General features: G+C 32.4%; 1 protein-coding gene across 8 annotated transcripts in view; it reads left to right on the top strand.

The window, feature by feature from the left end:
- The window catches only part of LOC145279610 (uncharacterized), a 226,061-nt gene that overhangs the window by 180,157 nt on the left and 25,327 nt on the right, over window positions 1-20,577 (top strand). For 5 of the 8 annotated variants that reach the window (XM_080130802.1, XM_080130797.1, XM_080130800.1 and 2 more), the window contains one exon: window positions 12,539-13,458. In XM_080130802.1, the coding sequence (XP_079986928.1) occupies window positions 12,539-13,458 (920 nt within the window). The remainder of the gene's footprint in view (window positions 1-12,538; window positions 13,459-20,577) is intronic. The other 3 variants (XM_080130804.1, XM_080130799.1, XM_080130801.1) reach the window with 1 other exon arrangement.

The raw sequence follows: 20,577 nt of genomic DNA, 5'->3' as shown, positions 1-20,577 counted from the left end.
CTTGCTGAATACTAATTATTTCCTTGGCAATTAGAAATCTCACTATTTTTTAAGTGGGGATAACTGTTTTCGAGGAACTAACTAAACTGGATGACTTGTCGTGAAGTTGGGGGTGCTGTTTCATCCAAATGACAAGATGGACCAGCAAATTTTGTGAACCACGGGTTTAAGCTGAACGTCATGCTTTTCCTGACATTCTAATCTGAAAAGTAAAATAAATAAATGGATTATAACTGAAGGAAACTGTATTAGGCTATCTTCCAGTTTCATACGTAAAGAAATAAGTGCTAGTTATAAGAAATAATGAAAAACTTTGTAGAGTTGAATTAGATGTATTGAAGAGAGAGGACCAAACAAAATCAGAGGCATAGTAGTGTTTAGTTTAGACAGTTTCAGCAGATTTTAGCTCCTCCTTTGATAACCTGAATTCATCCATAAAGAGATCCATTCTTGCTGTAGCTGTGCACTTTTAAACGAGTGTTTAGAGTTTGAAAAACCAGTGCTTGTGCATCTATGTAACTATGCTATTTTTAATAGTATTTTCAAGTTAAATTTAATTTTTATGAAATTTTTGTTTATTAAATTTCTAGGTGAAAGTACAGAATAGTTACAAAACAACCTCCTTCCCATATTAAGAATGGCTTTTTAAATAACAAATTTATTTTAGCACAATAACATAGATGCACAAATAGCGAAAAACCTTTAAAGGAGTTTCCTTATTTACTCGTATTAATCTTTGTGAGTTATCTGATTTTAAAACTATAATTTTAGAAGAAAAACACTGCTTAAATACAATTACTCCCTAAAAATAAAAGAAATTAAAATTTGACACTAATTTTCTGCAAAGTATTTTTTATTAAGTAGAAGAACTTGAAAATTTACGTGGTTATGTTTTCGTAAAGAATATGTAGAATAAAATTGTATGGACTATTTTATTTTTTAATATAAAACTGGAGTATTACCATATTTTAATAAAAATTTCAAATAGAATTTGATGTGAAATATTAGGTTGGTGCAAAAATGATGTTTTTGACGTTCATTTGAACGTCAAAAAATGCCATTATTTTTGCACCAACCTAATAGAAAAACAAATTAAAAAAGATAAAACAAATATGTTTAAATTCGCTGCAAACAATTGAAATATAATATATATTTTAAACAAGTCTTTTTCGTTTTTCCTTTCGAAATAATTAAGCCTAAATCATTGTTTTCAAATTAAATAATAAACAAACGTTAATTTTCAATATCAATAACGAGCGTGTTTTGTGACGGTGAAATCTAAAATGTTTCCATCCAAAAAAAGTTCCTGAAATGAAAAAGCGAACTTTGGTCGTTATTATTTAAAAAACATAATTTTGCCTTTACGGTTAATATTCATTTTATTAATTCATTATCCTCACTCATTTTATTTAAAAATGTAGTTTAAAATATATTCTAAATAATGATTCCATTTTCTTAACAGTGCAGATTGTTTTGATGATGGGACGTTCATGACAATTCACCGAAAAACTTTTAATTGCTTCAATTTTTCAACTTTTAAAGTCATTTCCTCAAGCAAAGATAACGATTTTGAGAAAAATATTTTGTGTAGGTCTTTTCGATGTCAAATCCCAACTATCATCACCATTGCCTCACCTGGGTTCCAAAATTGACCTGCCCTATTGTTTAGATGTATGACCGTCGAGGACAACCTGGATTTTTCTCTTATCTAAGAATGATTTAATTATTCGTCCAGTGATGCCGTATGATCTGATTTTCCTAAGAAGACCTTCATGCCATATCCTGTCAAAAGCCTTAGATATATCTAGAGCTACTGCTCTACCCTCTCCTGCTTTGTCCAGTGAATGGTATATACATTCAGAGATTACAGTTAGGATGTCAGCTGTGGAACGGGCTTGCCTAAATCCATATTGTTGGTCGGTCAGAACTTTAGTATCTGTAAGGTGATGGACTAGAGTTTGGTTAATTATGGACTCAGATATTTTGGCGAAAAGTGGGAAGAGGCTAATGGGGTGATAATTTAATGGGTCAGTTCTTTTGCCAGAATTCTTGAAAACTGGTACCACAAAAGCAGTTTTCCAGTAGTCGGGAAAGCAAGATTTATTAAAGCATTTGTTGTAAAGTTTGGAGAGAACTGGAGCTACTTCGGTTAAACACTTATTTAATAGCACAGTCGGGATGAGATTAGGGCCACATGCTTTTTGAAGTGTCAAGATTTTTTATGTTAGCATGCACCTGAGAAGGGGTGATTTTTAGATTGTCTAGTGTGGCATCTGTCCGCAAAGGGAGGGGGTGGTTAGCAAGGTCCAGTGAGGAGTTGGAGGCAAACCGACTGGTAAGCATATTAGCCTTTTCGGTTGCTGAGCAAACAATCTCGTGATTGTTGGTTAGTAGGGGAATTGTTGATTCCCCATTATTTACTAGATTTATGTAGATTTTCCAGAAATCACGGTTTCCTAATTTCTATGCTTCGATGCATTTTCTGGTGGTTTCAGTAAATTCTCCCTAAGCTGTCGCTATTTCTTTCTTATAGTTACTTCTGGCTTCTATATACTTCTATCTGTTTGAACTAGTCTTATGTCGGTTAAATCTGTGGTATGCATGCTGCCTTTGAGCAATAGCAGCTACACAAGTAGAAGTAAACCATTGGAGAAAGTGGGTCTTGCTATAAAATTTCCGTGTGGGAACATGTGCTTCAATTGCCGTTTTGAGCCATTCAGTGGTCTCATTTGCACACTGTTCAGCAGGAAGAGAAAAGATATTTCCCCATGGGGCATCTCTGATGAGATCCCTGATGGCTTCCCAGTCAGCCTTTTTTAATATCTCGTTGTCTTGAGCAATGGCTCTTCAGTTTTGGCTCAAGAGTTTAGGGTGATTTCAATCATTATCACTGCATGATCAGCGTTCCTAAGTGGGCTGTCGGCATCCGTTACACAATCATCAGGAACTGTGGTCAGAAACAGATTGAAAAGTGATGAGTGTTGTTCTTGCTGGTCTGTGAAACAGGTTGGAAACGTAACCATCTGTGATAGGGAATGAGATATAGAGAAGATATGTGTTGTGCTACCAGCTGCATCTGTGTAAGTAAAGAATCCAAGCCAGTTACTGTGGTGGACATTGAAGTCACCAAATACTTGTGCGCTAGTGTCAAGGGAAAGTTCTGTATCTATGCTTTCAGAGACTTTGTTTATTAGTGTGCAGTCCTGGGTTGAAGGATAGCAGTAGAGAAAATAGAAGTAGCAATTGTTATGTTGCATGTTAAGTCTAAAGCACATAAAGGTTCGATCGTCCGATTCTAGTTGTGTTTCCCTAGTCAAGGGGAGGGTGTTTCGAATATAGACGCCAAGTCCGTGCATATGTCTGTCAAAGTCCTTACGGCAGAGTGGGAGATATCCAGGCATGTTAAAGTAGTTAGAGGGGATTATGGTTACTAATGTGTGTGTGTGTGTATATATATATATATATATATATATATATATATATATATATATATATATATGGCACAATTCTATTGACATACTGGTTCCCGTTAAATCACTGAAGTTAAGCAGCGTTTAGTCTGATCAGTACTATATTGGATGACTATTTGTGATTTCCAGGTGCTGTATATAATCTTTGCTTATCTCAGCATTGTTTCCAGTTATCCTGGAGTCGAGTAGTGCCGTTTCAAGAAAGATGTGATTGAAGATTGCACAATCCTTGCTTCATAATTACATGTGCAACCACCCCTTACAGGGAATATTCATTGTCTTTTTAGACTGATCAGGGGCAATGATGATGATGATGATGATATCTATATATCTATAAAAGTAAAATTATCTGTGTGTGTGTCTGTGTGTACATTTCCCTACCAAACTTCTCTGTCAATTTTCAGTCTAAAAACTCGAGATTTGACATAAGGGGTATTGAGATTTGGGAAAATCTTTTTAATTAGTTTTTAGCTAGAAATTTGATCGTCAAGGAGTCAAAGTTCAAAAGATTTGACTGTTGCGGTCTCTAGCAAACTATTCAATGAATTTTGGGTCTAAACATTTGAAATTTTACATAAAGGGTATTCAGATATGCAGCAAGGTTTTTAATCAGTTTTTTGGCAAATCTTTGGCTGCCAAGAGGTCAAAGTTGAAAGAGTTGACCTTTGCAGACTCTACCAAACTCCTCCACCAATTTTGAGTCTAAACACTTGAAATTTTAGATGTCGATTACTGGGACATGAGTCAAACTTTTTAATATATATACACATGCACATAAAGTTATGAACAGTACATAGTTCCGCTGTCAATTGAAATACAGTGGAGTGGAATGCTTCTATATTGTTAGCAGTAGGGTATTTTCTGAGAATGGCCTATATAATGTTCTGGGGGGGGGGGGGGGTTATACATTATATTATTAATGTTGGATATATACATATGTGTGAGTGTTTTTTTTTTCTTATGCATAAACGATTAAAAGCATTTTTGAAATATAATGGTTGTATAGTTTGGTAGATCCACTGAAATCCGTGTGATTATTAAAGAGTGCTCAATGGAGGACAGAATCCGTATATGGTATGTTTATTATACGAACGTTATTGGTTGCATATGTGCATACATGTTTCAGTGGAATCTCAATTTAGAGAGACCCACCTCATCAGACCAAGAAAAGAAGTTACCTTCAGCTACTGTCAATCCATATATATATATTAGACTACTCGTCAGCTCATTGGCTCTTGAACAGTAAGAGAAAAAAATGTTCAAAATAAAGTGTTTAAAATATTTTTTTGATATAGGTAAATATATATATATATATTTAAAAAAAATATATATATATATATATTTTAAAAAAATCATGATTATGGATTGACTTTTCGTAGAAATTTGAACAAAAATTTATAAATATATAGAAAGTTTGCTGGTCTATATATATATATATATATATATATATATATATATATATATTGTGTATTGATATCTGCAAACGAATAATAGTTGACCGTCATGTGAAATTGAAAAATATTACTGACAGGAATGAAAGTTGTTTTTGTTTAATTATCTTCGGTTTCATTTATTTATGTATATTCGTTTTGCTTATGTTAGAATTCTTTAAAAATGAAATGTAGAAATTTAAGTAAGAAAAAGAATGATTTATAAAATGCCGATCTTTTATTTCTTTTGGAACAAGCATATCGAGACGCTGGAAATAAATATACTTAAACTAAAAAAATATCTGTGCATGCCCAGAACTTTTGAAAGCAGAAGTCAGAAACTAGAATAATGGTTTTATTGAGCAGGCAAGCTGATCTGAATTATATACATATGCTGGCGTTTGACAAAATAATTTGAACACTTGTTAAATTGTAAAGAAACATCTGAACATTTGATCTCTTGTGGCAAACAATTACATTCAAAACAAGACTTATGCACAATTATTTTAGGAACAGCAATCCAATGATTTCTTTTCACACTGTGTATTAATATCCCTCAGTTGGTGTCGATAAATTTCAGAAATCTGGTGTTTTTTTATGAATTTTTCATGTTTCTTGAATTCTGTCATGGTCTTTCAGTAGTAGCTCTAAAAAAAGCAAGCAATCAAACTGTTTTGGCTATTATTAGTCCTGTCATCCAATTTTCTACAATTTGCTTCTGTTTTTTTTTTCTTCGAATTTAGTTAAAACATTTTTATGTTAATATTGGGAAAACCTGAAAATGGATTTAAGTCAGGGAGATTATAAAAAAAATTTAAGCAACAATTTACAATGAATATAAACTCTCATAATGAAATTGAGATTAATATTCTTCATATAATAGGTAATTACTAACGATTACTACGATATTATCCCATTGATTACTGTACACGCAATAACCCTCATCCTCGAGTCGCCTCCGGGCCTTGATAAGTGGTGATTCCCATGAAAAAAAAAAATTAAAATATTAGTACTGTTCTAATTATTTGTCCAGTCCATATATATATATATATATATATATATATATATATATATATATATATATATATATATATATATGTATACTAGCAAAAGTACCCGTCGTTGACTTGGTTCAAAAACAGCCTACAGAAAATGGACTCTGATTTATGAAAGTATGATAGGTTATGAAAAGGAAGGGTTGTAATGAGATAGCTTCGAATTTGGGGGTATCAAAACCAAAGCAAAATATGATGAAAGTAAAAATAAAATAGATAAACCCCATAATTTATTATACCATAACTGTTCACACTGAAACACTTATCACAATATTCTGTGGATCTATATTAAAAAACCTTGTTAAACTTTGTGACATATTTCCATTCTATGGAGGTCAGGCGTGAACAAACACCCCATAATTTTATTATGCCATATTCCTTCAAACTGAAACATAATTATCAAAGTATGCTTACGCAGATAGATATGAAAAGTTTTTATTAAAGTTTGTGCCATTCTACGGAGGTTAGGCGCAAACGCAGACCCCACAATTTTATTATACCATCCTTATTTAAGTTAAAACATACTTATCAAAGTATCATTATGTACATCTATATCAAAAACACTTGTAAATGTTTTTTTTTGTAATTTTTAAATTTTTTATTTCCATACTTTTTTGACCAGGCACGTACACATACCTCACAATTTTAATGAATCATCATTATGCCAGATCAAACCTGTGTCTCGATGCATCTATCATTATATGTGATCAGTTTTCTATAATAGTCAACCATATAGGAGCCTATTTGTGACAAACACACACAGGTGTTCAGCTTTATATTATAGATATATATATGTATATGGAATGAGAGAGAGAGAGAGAGATAGTATCAATAAAATAAGAAAACGACAATATAAAAATATATACTAATGCATACAGATTCATTCATTTATTCAATAAGGATGATGCATCAATTAGGGGTGTAGGATAAGTGAGAACTTTTTATACCATAGTATTCCAGAGCCTAATGCTTCTCATTAGAAGAGGAGAGAAGATATTAGTTAACATAATAGAGATGCAACGTATAGCAATTGTGACATTAGAAGCGGAATAATTGTGCAGTGAGAGGAGAATGGTTAAATATAGAAACTGAGAAGAGAATGATCTTTGTGAAATATAGCTTTTATTATAAAATGAAAGTAGGTGTATACCATGTGTGCCACGGTGGGTTCAATATATGTGTGCATGTATGCATCTAGCCTCTCGGGAAGAATATGGGATAAGTAAATTGAAAAAGGGTGTTTATTTAATCATATGTATTTATAGGTTATAACTATGGAAGGAGTTTACTGAAATAGGGAACTTATGCTAGATCAGTATATATTAGTAGGGATATCAGAATTACAACTTATGTTACCTAGCATCTTCTCTCCTCTTCTGATGAAAAGCATTAGGCTTCGAAATACCATGGTATAAAGAGTTTTACTTATCCTACACCCCTAATTGATGTATCATCCTTATTGAATAAACAAATAAATCTCTATACATTAGTATATATTTTTATATTGTCGTTTTTTTTTTTTAAATTTTATTGATACTCTATATAAGCTCCTAAACAATTTGTTGAGCTTTGCATTATCCCGATAAATTTCCTGTTAATGAATTGATCTTATCTCTCATATATATATATATATATATATATATATATATACATATATATATATCACACATTTCAAAATAACTGTGTGTATATATATATATATATATATATATATATATAGTATCTTTGACAATGGGGATACTTCGATTGCGAAATGAAGTTTGTTTGTTTTTTCACATGATTAATTCAGAATATATATTTCTAGTTTTATATCCATACTAGCATGGGTGCCTGGCGTTGCCCGGGTGTTTAGAGGTGTATGCTGAGCAAAAAAAAAAGGGGGTAATTTTTTAAACTTTGACCCCTATTATGACCCCTGAAAATTTATTGTTTTGGCCTCAAATCAAGTTATTACGTTAGATCCATGTCCACGGAACCTATATCTAAAATTTCAAGGGTGTAGACCCAAAATTGCCGGAGGAGTTTGGTAGAGTTCTTAAAGGTCAAATCGTTGAAATTTGACCCCTTAACAGCCAAATTTCTGGCTGACACCCGTCACATCGATTTTCCCAAATCTCAGTACCCGGTATTTCAAATTTCGAGTCTATAGACTAAAAATTGACAGAGTTATTGCGTAGGGAAATGTACACAGACACACAGACAGACACGTTCACTTTTATAGATATATAGATTTTTGCATTTGACATTCTAGATATCTCTGTGGACATATAAAATGTTTTACCTGAATTCTTCACTTATAAATATTTAAAATATTTTGTAGCTAGAATTTGGTAAATGTGAGCTGTTACAGAGTTTAGATTTGAAAAGCTGATAAATGTTCTTAGCTTTGTTCATTGGAATTCAGAATGGCACCATGAAATGTTTTCTGCATGCGGTGAAGGGAATATCTTTATTTATTATGATGATATATTTCCTCAGATATCATTTCTTAATAAATGTTGAGTTTCTGAAATTTTTTTTTTCTCCTTTGAAGCAATTTTTTAACTTTTTTTTCCAACTTATGTGTGACTGTCTATAATATTTTCTTGTCTAACAATTTGTATGATAGCAACATCGGCTATATGCACAATGAAATGTAGAATGTTTCTGGAAAGAGTAAATATAAATATTTAGCTATATTTCCTCTGATGAGTTAAGGGCAAAATAGATTCACTGATTGATATAATAATTAAGTGATTGATTTTGTGCTACGAAACAGATACTGTTAATAATTGTAAATGTCAACTGAATTAAAGGAATAAATTATAAGATGATCAACATCATAAGCTTTGGAATATAGACTTTTATCATTCATTCAGTATATTGCTCTGTAATTATATTGAGCTTCTTAAATAAGGATTTGTATATATTATAAGGAAATAAAATGTATTTCCTCATATATATATATATATATATATATATATATATATGTGTGTGTGTGGGTGCTTTTTTTTTTTTAACTTTTTAAATTATACATTTTTTTAAAACTTTTAATTAAAAAGAAATATGTTACAAACTGTACAATGGAAATGATATCTATCAAATTATTACTTTTCGTCTTCAATGTTCTGAAAAGGCTGATGTGTCATAAAACAAACAAAACTGAGAAAAGTGAGACTGTTACTCAATCTCACTTTTTAAGCATTAAATAAGACCCTATGTGGATAAATTTAGAAAAATCAAGACATTACACTGCATGTATTTTTTCAGTGCATCTGCTTGTGGGGATTGTTAAGATGTTTGTGTATTTTTATTCATATTTATCAAGTGTAGTCATGTCTGTTGCATTTTATACATGTCAGTGCATGCTTGTTCTTGAATAGCATTCTATTCATTCCGCCACCTGCCCAAAAATGTAAAACTTTTTAAAGGCACTTTTATGGAGGCTTTTTGATGTTTTGCAAGAATATGAAAAGTAAAAAATATTTCTGTTGCCATTTCTTCTCCCCACCCCAAATTATTTCATGACATTTTGTTTCATGTTCAATGTCACCTGCCAATCATCATTAACTCGATAAGTTTTTTTGTTTTTTTTAAGCTTATTTTTCCTTGTATTTCATGATGTTTTGTCGATTTTTCACCTGGGTGCCTTGTGATTTTTGATCAGCTCTCATTTCAATTGTGACATCTTTTCTAAAAAGATAGAGGCGCAATATTAACCTAAAAAAAACATTTTACAATACTTTTTATCTTGCCATTTCTTTTTCCTCTCTTGCCATTTTTCTCTCATATCCCCTTTTTCTTTTGCCATTCTCTTTCAGTTAAAAACTTTCCAATCTTTATCACTTTCTCTTTGCTTTTTGTACTGAATTGCTCTTCTTTTTTATTATTAGAAAATAAATATTTTAAAAAGTAGTATTGTTTGTCAAATGTGATATAATTTTTTCCCTGGTTAAATTTTATTTTTTATTAAATGTAAGTAGAATTATTTGTCTTTGTCGTATGACTTTTTATGTTTATATTTATATATATGTTTTTATATTATAAAATGAATTATTTTTATATTATAAAATATTTATGTATAAAATATTGAAGTTTCTATCAATTCAAATTTTTTGCTTTTTAATTTTTTTTTTTTATCCTAGTTTATTCTAAGAAAAGTAAAAGATGTTTGCAATGATTTTGGTCTAATATTTTATCTTTGTTGGCGAAGATATTGCAAATTTTCTCATAACTAAAACGCTTAATCTTAATTTTGCAATTAAATAATTATTTTGTTGTTTAATTTTATTTAATTTTTTGCTTTTGGATTTCAATAAATATTCTATTAAAAATAAATGAAAAACAATTTTAAGTATAACTATCAAAGTTACATTGACGCAAGAAATATATTTGTGTTATTTGAATTATTCAGACTACTGTTCTCATCTTGAGTGTTATTTTCACAATGTTTCAGTTGATGTAACCTACGACCTTCTTCAGGTGTATTTTGTCGAACTTTCTGTCAATCTGCATCTAATTTTTAACAAAACACTTTTATTTAGTACATAGAGGTAAAATTCTCTTTTTCAATCAGCCATGATTAAGTAGAAGTGCAATTATATTCCAAATTTTCTCATAAATAAAATGCTTAATCTTATAATGTTGATCCAAGTATATTGATTTATAGACAAGGAAACTTTTTTCATTCCAATTATTTTCTGTAATTTGATTAATTTTAAATGATCTTCCATATCATATTTAAAAATCATTCATTGACATACAGATGACACAACTATTAATATCAGCACAAGAGCATTGATGATGAAGATATTTCTCTCTCTCTCTCTCTCTCTCTCTCTCTCTCTCTCTCTCTCTCTCTCTCTCTCTCTCAACTTGAAGTACGTGCTGCAATAAGCAAAGAAGTTATTAGTTTTAACGCCTTTAAAACCAAGCTTCTCACTTTTTACCACCAATGCTCATTTCTTTCCAATCGAAATGAATGGTTCTCTTCTCAAAGAGCCCCTTTCTTTGATAAGATCTTAATACTGACTTTCACCCTAGATCTGAAGTGGAAGATTTACAAGGTTGCTGAAAAAGTGATTGAATCATTCTACTGCTCCTGAAAGTATCTGACTTGATACTGAGATGGAATACTGGAAAAGTGACGTTTGGAGCACTCTTTCTTGTCAACAGAATACAAAATCAACTCCGCAGTCTAATAGAAGAGGATGGTCACTTTTCATTTTTCATACAAAAAAAAATCTTGCTGACCTCTCTCTACTATATCGTTAATAGTAGGTGCTCGATTGACCTCCAATCTCTGCCCTCTCTGTATAAAACATTTCGAGCAAGACGTCGTTTGTCTACAACCACAGCAAAAAGTATTTCTTTCTCTCTCTCTTTGACCAAAACTCAAATGGAATTTCTATGAATCAAGTTTCTTTCCTAGAACACACCATCTGTAGAGCAAGATACCACAAGTTTACTTTTCAACTACAGCCTGCTTATCTTCGTCTAATGTGAACAAATACTTTTAGAGCCCTTCTCTTGGATAAAGCTTTGCCTAATTGCTTCCAATCTTCTTGTAATGGCGATCATCATGTAACTAACTATCCTTTTAACCCTTATCCTCGAGTGGTCCATGGACCTTGATAAGCAGTGATCCCTCAGTTTAAAAAAAAATAAATTACACTCACCTGGAATTGTATTCAATTGCCTCTCCATTGAATCATAATAGGGCAAACTCCTTACACGTGACTTATTGAGGGACACTAATAGCCTAATCCCCTTTCATATCATCTTATTTTGGGGATTGCATAAACATAAAAGATTGACATAAACTCTTTCCATGGAGGTGACGCATGGGATGATGGTTTAACTTTATACCCGTTTTAATCTCTATCACAAATAGAAAGGACTTCATATAAGATGACTATATATACTACTACTGCACGTTTATCTCACTTGTTCCCTGAGTTTGATGATTGGGTTTTTAGGTCATCAACTTTGTTGAATGGATTCTTTTTACTTGATTCAATCCATTGCCAATGTTTCTGTTAACTATGATGTTTCAAGTTCTGAATCTATCTCTACTCTATCATTATTTTCATGACAGGTGCTCAGCTGAGCTTCAATCTATAATGTTCCCTGCAAAACATTCACAACAAACACTCGTTTAACTACAACCACTGTCAACAATTGTCCTTACTCTCTGTCTGTGCCTAAAACTAAATGCAAATTCCATGAACAAAATTTCTTTCCTAGAACTTCTAAATATAGCATGAACACTCTATAAAACAATATTTATAAAAGTGGAAAAAACTGTTAGTAAACGTGATAATTAATTGAATATTTTTATTTCTGGGTGTAGCTGTTGCAATCATGACCGAGTTGAGCTGACTTTTTCATTGGTCAGTACCACATTCTTAACCGCCATGACTTATTCAAAGCCGTCCTCTACCAAGGAATCAGAGAAATTTGGGGTATTGGAATCAGAAACTTCTGATGCTAAAAATGATTCTTTTTATTGCATTTCTTTTTTAAACTTAATTTTCCTTTACTCGTACTAACTTAACTGTTTTTTAAATGTTCTCATACTCTTCTATTTTCTGTTTTCTTTCAGCAGTAGCAGACCAACATCCATTGATGGTTCTGGCTTGCCTAATGGTCGACAGCTTCCTTCCCCACCAGGAAAACTAAATATTAATCCTCTTCCTGATGTGGCAATGGTTGATCATCCATCGAATGGATATTTAACTAACAGTCGAATCAGTTGTCATGTGCCATGTCAAGAAGACGAAGAAGATGAGGACGATCCATATGATCATCTTGGTCAGCGCAAGCTCCCAGGTGCAAATGATGACGACGATGATGAAGATGATGCTTACGACCATGTAGGAAAACCAAGCAACATTGTTAAAAAGAGCGGGTGCATTACCATCACGCAGGCAGACTTTAACAACTATGGAAGTGAGCAACTTTATGCCTCTGTTGACGGCGAAGATGACAATACGTACGCCTCACTCAAAATCTCAGGAAAGAAGCGTCCCCCCGTTTCCTCAGTCATTTCGCCATCAGAAAGCACTGCGTTCAGAGATGTCTCCTACAGTATCGTGCCTGGGGAGGACTTGGATGATCCTTACTCAAAGATATCTGGTGAAAGTGCAAGCACTAAACCAGACGTGGAGGACCCTTATGCCAGTGTGGACACCAGTAGGAATGGCAGCGCAGCGGCAGCAGTAGCAGCCCCTGCCAGCATTTTGGTCCCTGAACCCACTTCCTCCTTGTGTGCATCACCGGTTGATGGACAGCCTCGTATCATTGAGGATGATTATGCCATTGTAAACAAGCCCCGTAGAAGCACCAGCCCCGTCAACCTCCCCGTTATAGAACCATTGGAAAATATTGATCTTCAATTACCCCCACCTGAGCCCCCACGGGCTTATATTGATGAAGATCTCGAAAGTAATAACTCTTCTCCAGAAGAGAATCTTGGGGGAGCTGTCGGGGGAGGTCTACCAGCTGAGGCAGTTTTACAACCAGGTAAGTGCTTGCTCCATTTCTTCTCTCAACTAAAACGGCAAAAATTCTATGATGACAAAGGCATATTTAGTTTATAAAGCGGTCCTTTATTTTGAATGAGAAATGGATTTCATTGAACAACTATAGCAACCAGTTCTCTTGGGAATCATTTTTGTATTTGAGAAAAGTTATTTATAAATTGGATTGTAGCATAGCATAACGTGTGTGTGTGTGTGTGTGTGTATATATATATATATATATATATATACACACACACACATTTATGTGGTGCATGTATAATCTAAAATGTATATTTTATATACTAATGTTTATATAAAGTGTTAATATAAAAAAATGTATATTTTATATACTAATGTTTATATAAAGTGTTAATATAAAAAAATGTATATTTTATATACTAATGTTTATATAAAGTGTTAATATAAAAAAATGTATATTTTATATACTAATGTTTATATAAAGTGTTAATATAAAAAAATGTATATTTTATATACTAATGTTTATATAAAGTGTTAATATAAAAAAATGTGTATATAAAAACATTTTCAAATCGCAATACAATCAGCATGAAATATACTGCGGTGTGTATAAACAGTGTTCAATAGTTTGTACTAATGTCCGTGTGCATTTGTGACAAATTTAAATGACTGTTCACCAACGTGAAAAATAACGTTTTAGTTACAACAATGAGACAAAAATGCTCGTCTGCATGACATCAGAAAAGGCACTTACATTATTTATAGTTCTCTCGACTGCTGGTGGTTGTCACCTGCTTAAGGTTCTGCAACAAATATATCTCTATCTGAAGAAAACACAATGACAACAATTTATATTTTACATATAACTTTATTTTCATGCCTCCCTCGGAGTTTGCCAATGTTTCTCTTTTGATTTCTACATTATGCTATGAATCCATCCCTTTAAGCTTCCGAACCGCAAGAGACAAATTTCTTCCAAGCTAGTATCTTCAGTGACTCAAACTGAACTCTGTTCACTGACTAACTCTCAACTTTTGTAAAAAAAAAAAAAAAACTATTTCTTTACATAAACAGGTCAATCTTATTATTTTATCTTATTACGTGCAAGTGGCAGGATGCTTTGTTTTTGGTGAATAAGAGTAAAAAAAATGTTTCTACATTAAAAATGATGAATTTCTTCACATGAATATTTAAAGTAAACTTGTTATAATTTCAATGTTTCAAACAAGCCTTTATCAAAAGATATATTTTTTGATAAAATATTCAATGAATTTCATGGAAAACATTTTACATTTACAACTTTTTACAATGCTCATTTCAAATGTTCTTGTCTTAACATATATTTCGATTTGCATGAAATCATTCTTGTGAATGGTTCTCTTTCTTTACTTACCTTAACCCCAAACAAGGCATATGACTACTTGGATGTAAGGGGCTACTAATTGGGACCATGCCTAAGAAAAATTAATATGTTGGTTTATGTTACATTTGAGCTTCTGCATATCAGTACAGTCAGGGAAGCAGGTAGCAGAAAGAGAATTCCAAAGTCTAGTTGTTTGAAGGAAGAAACTATTAGAATAGAAAACTTTCTGGCATTTAAGGAACTCAACAGTGAAGGAGTGAGATTTTGTTGCTAAGTGGGTTTGTCAGGGATATGTACATGGAGAAAGCACAAGCGCAATGAGTTTATCAGAGCACATTCCGTTAAGATACTTGTAAAACAGGCACAAAGATGCAACATTGCGGCAATGGGACAGGGGTTGGGGCCTAGTTGAAAAAGTGGGACCTATTAGATTCAAGACCCTTTTTTGAACCCTAGATGCACCAGCCCAGATGTAGCAACAATACTCCATCCATGGACGAATGGTGGCCTTGTAATGACACTCTCAGGTGTAAGTAGTTTTCTAGCACGATAAAGGGAGCTCACTTTTCTTGCAGCAGGTTTTTATTTTATTGGCAATCTATGCATATTTCATGTCTCTTTTCATTAAAAATGATTAAAAAATACTTAAACCAAAAGAAAACAGCATTATTGTAATGTGAGTAATTACTAATTAATTTCAACTTAAAATGTAATCAATTATTTTAATTAATCAATTATTTTAATTAATCAAAAAGCTAAATAACAATACAATTTCCATAAAAAGGCAATTCTAAAAAGATGGAAACACTAACCCAACACAAAAACAGAAATGATAAACCTGATGATATTTGTATTTGATTCTATGAATAATTTCAAACTACAAATTCAAATTATTGATATTTGTCAATTCATAACCGCAACGAAACAAAAGTACACAAGTTTTTGAAATGGTATACATGTCACTCTCTGGCAGCTCCTGCATTCAAACTGATCTCCAATATCATCCTCTACATTCTTTTAGATCCAATTAGTAAGATCAAAATGGGAATTCGGATGGTTTAATCCAACAGGATTTCCATACCCTGCACCCTGGCAAGGCCACTAAAGTTTCACCATTCAATTGGAACATCAACCTGCACAGTCACAACAAACAGTTTTCCATGTTTCAAGGTTGGATTTGTCATGGTCTCATGAGACCAGGGTTGCCAGTGATGAAATTCAGCTTCTCTAGATATAATCAGTATGGCTATAACAGAGAAATAGAACAGTTATATTAGTTGCCATTTATAAAATACTAGCGGGGGGGGGGGTACCCGGCGTTGCCCGGGTGTTTGGAGGTGTGTGTTGTTTTGGGTAAATCAAAACTCGGGGGGGGGGGGGGGTTAAATAATAAAAAAAAGTTTTGGTAGGGTAAGTATGAGGACCGAACCCTTGACGCAAAGTTGGAAATTAAAGTGTGAAAAAAAACATGCAACGTTAACCACTGGGCCACCGTGACATGCAACGGAAACACATTTGACTTTATTTATTTAAGTATTAAAAACAGAATTGACACATTGCCGCAATAAATGTTAACTCTGCTGCTTCTATTTGACCTCATTAATGAGGTCAAATAGAAGTTGCACAGTTGACTTTTGCTGCGGGGCACCGTTTGGGTTTGTTTACTCAATTCCACAAGATGTTGGGAAGGGGGAAACCAGCTCCCCCATTGTCCAGATTGAATAGCAATTGTCTGATATAAGGAGTTTACACATACTCAAAGCTGATTGCTTCTGGACGTTTCCTGGTGCGATTGCCGGGAACAGTAGCTTTGAATTAGTTTCGGTTTTTATACAAAAAAGCTGAACGAACACAAGACGGGCTGAAATAGCAATAATTTTGTAAAAATCGACGTAAATAAATCTAGAGGCGACCCGCATTCCCAAATCCTAGATATTATTATCTAGGGGGTATATAAACAGTTCTAAGCAATAGTACCCCCCCCCCGGGAGTGTCAACGAAAAAAGCCTTTGCGAGACATACATGAAATGGTCACACACATTTTGCCTTTTATATATAGATTTATAAAAAATATGCAAATGTGAGAAATCACCCTTCAATATCCTGACTCTTTGACTGAAGTGAAAAATTAGAGATAGCCGTACACTGAATGGCTGCATCCTTGCTCCTCTCCTCAGTTTGAAAAATGGAGATTAAATCGGATAACTTATCAGTTAAAGTCATGACAGCCATGAATTTTTTTCTACCTTTTTTCTTGGATAACATGAGAAAGGAAATGGGTGTATTTCAAATAGATTACTTCCCCCTCCCCTCCCATCTCCAATGCTTGCTACATTCCATTCAACCTTAATTTGAAAATGAATTGGATATGTTTCACTTCATTCTCGGCTCAGCAAAATAATTTACTCCATCTTTAGAATGCGCCTGCTAATTGATAATCTGATTTCTCATAAACCGCATGACCATCGCATTGACATCAAAATTCAAGTGAAATGAAAATCTATATTTTATGAGCTAATTCTTTCTTTTTTTTTTTTTTTTTTTTTTTTAAATGAGTTTTTGCAATCATTTCCCTATGCACCTTAATATTTAGATGGGTCCTCCAGTAGCCATAAACATCCAATCAGAAACAAGTCATGTTTTCTGTTATAAATGTTGGTAGAATCACAAATATCAGCGATGTTTGATTGTGTGTGAAACATGTACAAAGTGCTCATGATATGTGAGGGTGGGACTTCTCTAATTTGTGAATTTAGAAAATTAAAAAAATTAAAAATTTAGATCATCATAAAAGCAATATAATTTATTTCAAAATAAACGAAAAAATGTCCATAAAAACAAACAAGAAACCTTAAAATATGTTTTATCAAAATTTTCTCATTTCTAAAATGAAATAATTTCCTAAATTAGAGAATCCTATAAATGTTTTTGTTTTTGTTCCAGAAATGTTCCCAAAATAATATTTCCATGGTTAGTCCTGTCAACAAAATAATTCTTAAGCATTTTTAATAAAGTTATTCATTTAAAGATGATTATTCCAATTTATTTTCAATAAAAAATCTTTTTCAAGCACGTAAGTCGATAATGTTGAAATTGGCGAGAACTATGAATTCTGATTACTCAAATCCAGATTATTTATATAGAAAAGGATGATATTCTAAAAATTGTGTTATTGATTAAACATTTTAATTCAAAAGCTCGGTCTGCTTTATATAAAAAGGTTCCTAGCTGAACTTCTGATCATTAGCATTTTTATAATGTAGACTTTGTTATTATTGTGTACTTGTCAAGAATTTTCACACTTTTCATCAGGGATTACAACAATCGATTGTATTCATCAGAGTCTTGAGTGAAAAGTCTCCCCAAATTTCCAGTATTCTCCACCTCTTTTGTAATCTTTGCAAATGAATTTGCGTTATTGCAACAGCCACTTGCCATTGACTTCTCGCTAATAACAGCTATTGATCTTCACTGAGATTTGGAGTCCTCTTCGCACTCATCCAGTGAAGTCTGGTTGGTGCTTTCTCTCCTCTGTCTTTACATCTTCTTTGACCCTTCACAACTATTTAGTGTGGTGCCAATCGATGCCAATGTTTTTTTTTTTTTTTTCAGGAGGGGGTTGCGTAGTTAACTTACAATTTTTCAATTTCAGTTTTCTTGGTTCTATGTGGTATTTCTTTGTCTTCTTGTTTTACTTCTATTGTAATTTTATTATTATTATTATTATTATTATTATTATTATTATTATTATTTATTATTACTAGCAGTTCAGTCCGGCTTTGCTCAGGCCCTATGTACTGTTCATAATTTTATGTGCATATATATATATATATATATATATATATATATATATTAAAGTTTGACTTGTGTCCAGGTAACCTACATGTAAAATTTCAAGTGTTTAGATCCAAAATTGATGGAGGAGTTTGGTAGAGTCTGCAAAAGTCCTTTCAACTTTGACCTCTTGGCAGCCAAATTTTCACTAAAAAACTGATTAAAAACCTTGCTGTATGTCTGAATACCCTTTATGTAAAATTTCAAATGTTTAGATCTAAAATTTGCTGAATAGTTTGCTAGAGACTGCAACGTTCAAATCTTTTGAACTTTGACCCCTTGGCAGCCAAATTTTCGGCCAAAAATGGATTAAAAAGCTCGCCCTATGTCTGAATACACTTCATGTAAAATTTCAAATGTTTAGACCAAAAATTGGCTGAGTAATTTGGTAGAGACCACAGATGTCAATTTTTTTTTAACATTGACCCCAATTTTGACCCCTTAACATTTATTGTTTTGGGCTCAAATCAAATTAAAAAGTTTGATCCATATCCAAGTAATCTACATCTAAAATTTCAAGTGGCGGAGGAGTTTGGTAGAGTTTTCAAAGATCAAATCATTGAACTTTGACTCCTCAGCAGCCAAATTTCTGGCTGAAAACCTATTAAAATGATTTTCCCAAATCTCAATACCTCTTATGTCAAAGTCTGCAGATTGAAAATTGACAGAGTAATTTTGGTAGGGAAATGTCTACACACACGCATACAATTTCACTTTTATAGATATATAGATAATTATTTATTACTATTTATTTATACAGTCTTTCTGGCTGGAGCTGACATGAATCATTCAACTGAAGCAACACAATCCAACTTCTTAGCAAATTTCTAATTATTATAGTTCTTACAATTTTCGTTTTCTGCAAGCGTTTAACATTCCATTCTCTATGTTTAATGTTTCTAAGTATGCAAACACTATCATTCACATTTTGATATTTTCATTTAAGCATATCAAGTCACACACGGCCCAATCATTTGTGAACTATATTCAAGCAGGCAGATGAGGGGGGGGGGGGCACATCAGTAGAAAGAGAGAGAGGGACAGATAAGTTGACAATAAGAGAAAGAAAACATTAATATTTGGAAGATTTTTTTACTTTAATCACCGGTTAAATTTATATTGGCTTGAATTAATCATAAATTTCAAGTTAATCATAAATTTTCAAGTAAAAGAAACATGAAAATAAAAAAGTGATTGTCGAAAACAAGTTTCACATCATCAAACCTCTTGCATGCTTAAAAAAAAATTGTTTTTGTTTTTATTTAAGGAAATATATGAAAACTACAGCTATTATATTTGCTTTCTCCACATATCAAACAAAAAATATTTCAAACAAAGCCAAAGATAACTGAAAATTTTCAAGTTCTGAGACAAAATCATAAGGCTGAACTATTCAATTTATATTAATAGAAGTGGAAGGAAGTTTAATGTCCGTACTTCATGAGAGAGAATCCATCTTGTATTGATCAGTGACTGTGAATCAGACAGTCATGTCTCTTTGATGTGTGCATCATAAATGTCTATACAGATTTTTTTCTTTCTTGAAAATCTTTAAATTTTAAGCCAGTTGCATTCATCGAGAATTATAGTCGTTTGTATTTTGACAGTTTATCAACTTCTTACATGATTCTGTCTGGTTTATTTTTAATACAGATTATAAGTATTTCCTGTTCCCATAATTTGTTTTATATCAAACCTGGCCAATAAATGAACGATAATACTAAAGGTGTATGAAGTTAAAAAAAAAATTAAATAATAACTATAGAAATCATTACTTATTTATAATATAAATCTCACCTGTTTGTTTAAATGTATGTATGTATGTTTGCATGTCTGCCTAAAACTTTCAACAAGATCAGTATCATTTTGAAGCTCGATCCTTCAGACGACAAATATAGAAAAATTGGCCAAAAACATTAATTCCTTCATCCTCAACTGGGCACT

This window comes from Euprymna scolopes, chromosome 7 (genome assembly GCF_053919585.1).
Source record: "Euprymna scolopes isolate OS-2025 chromosome 7, ASM5391958v1, whole genome shotgun sequence".
In the NCBI taxonomy this organism is placed as follows: domain Eukaryota; kingdom Metazoa; phylum Mollusca; class Cephalopoda; order Sepiida; family Sepiolidae; genus Euprymna; species Euprymna scolopes.
The sequence above is the reverse complement of the archived record's forward strand: the minus strand, read 5'-3'. Positions and strand labels throughout refer to the sequence as shown.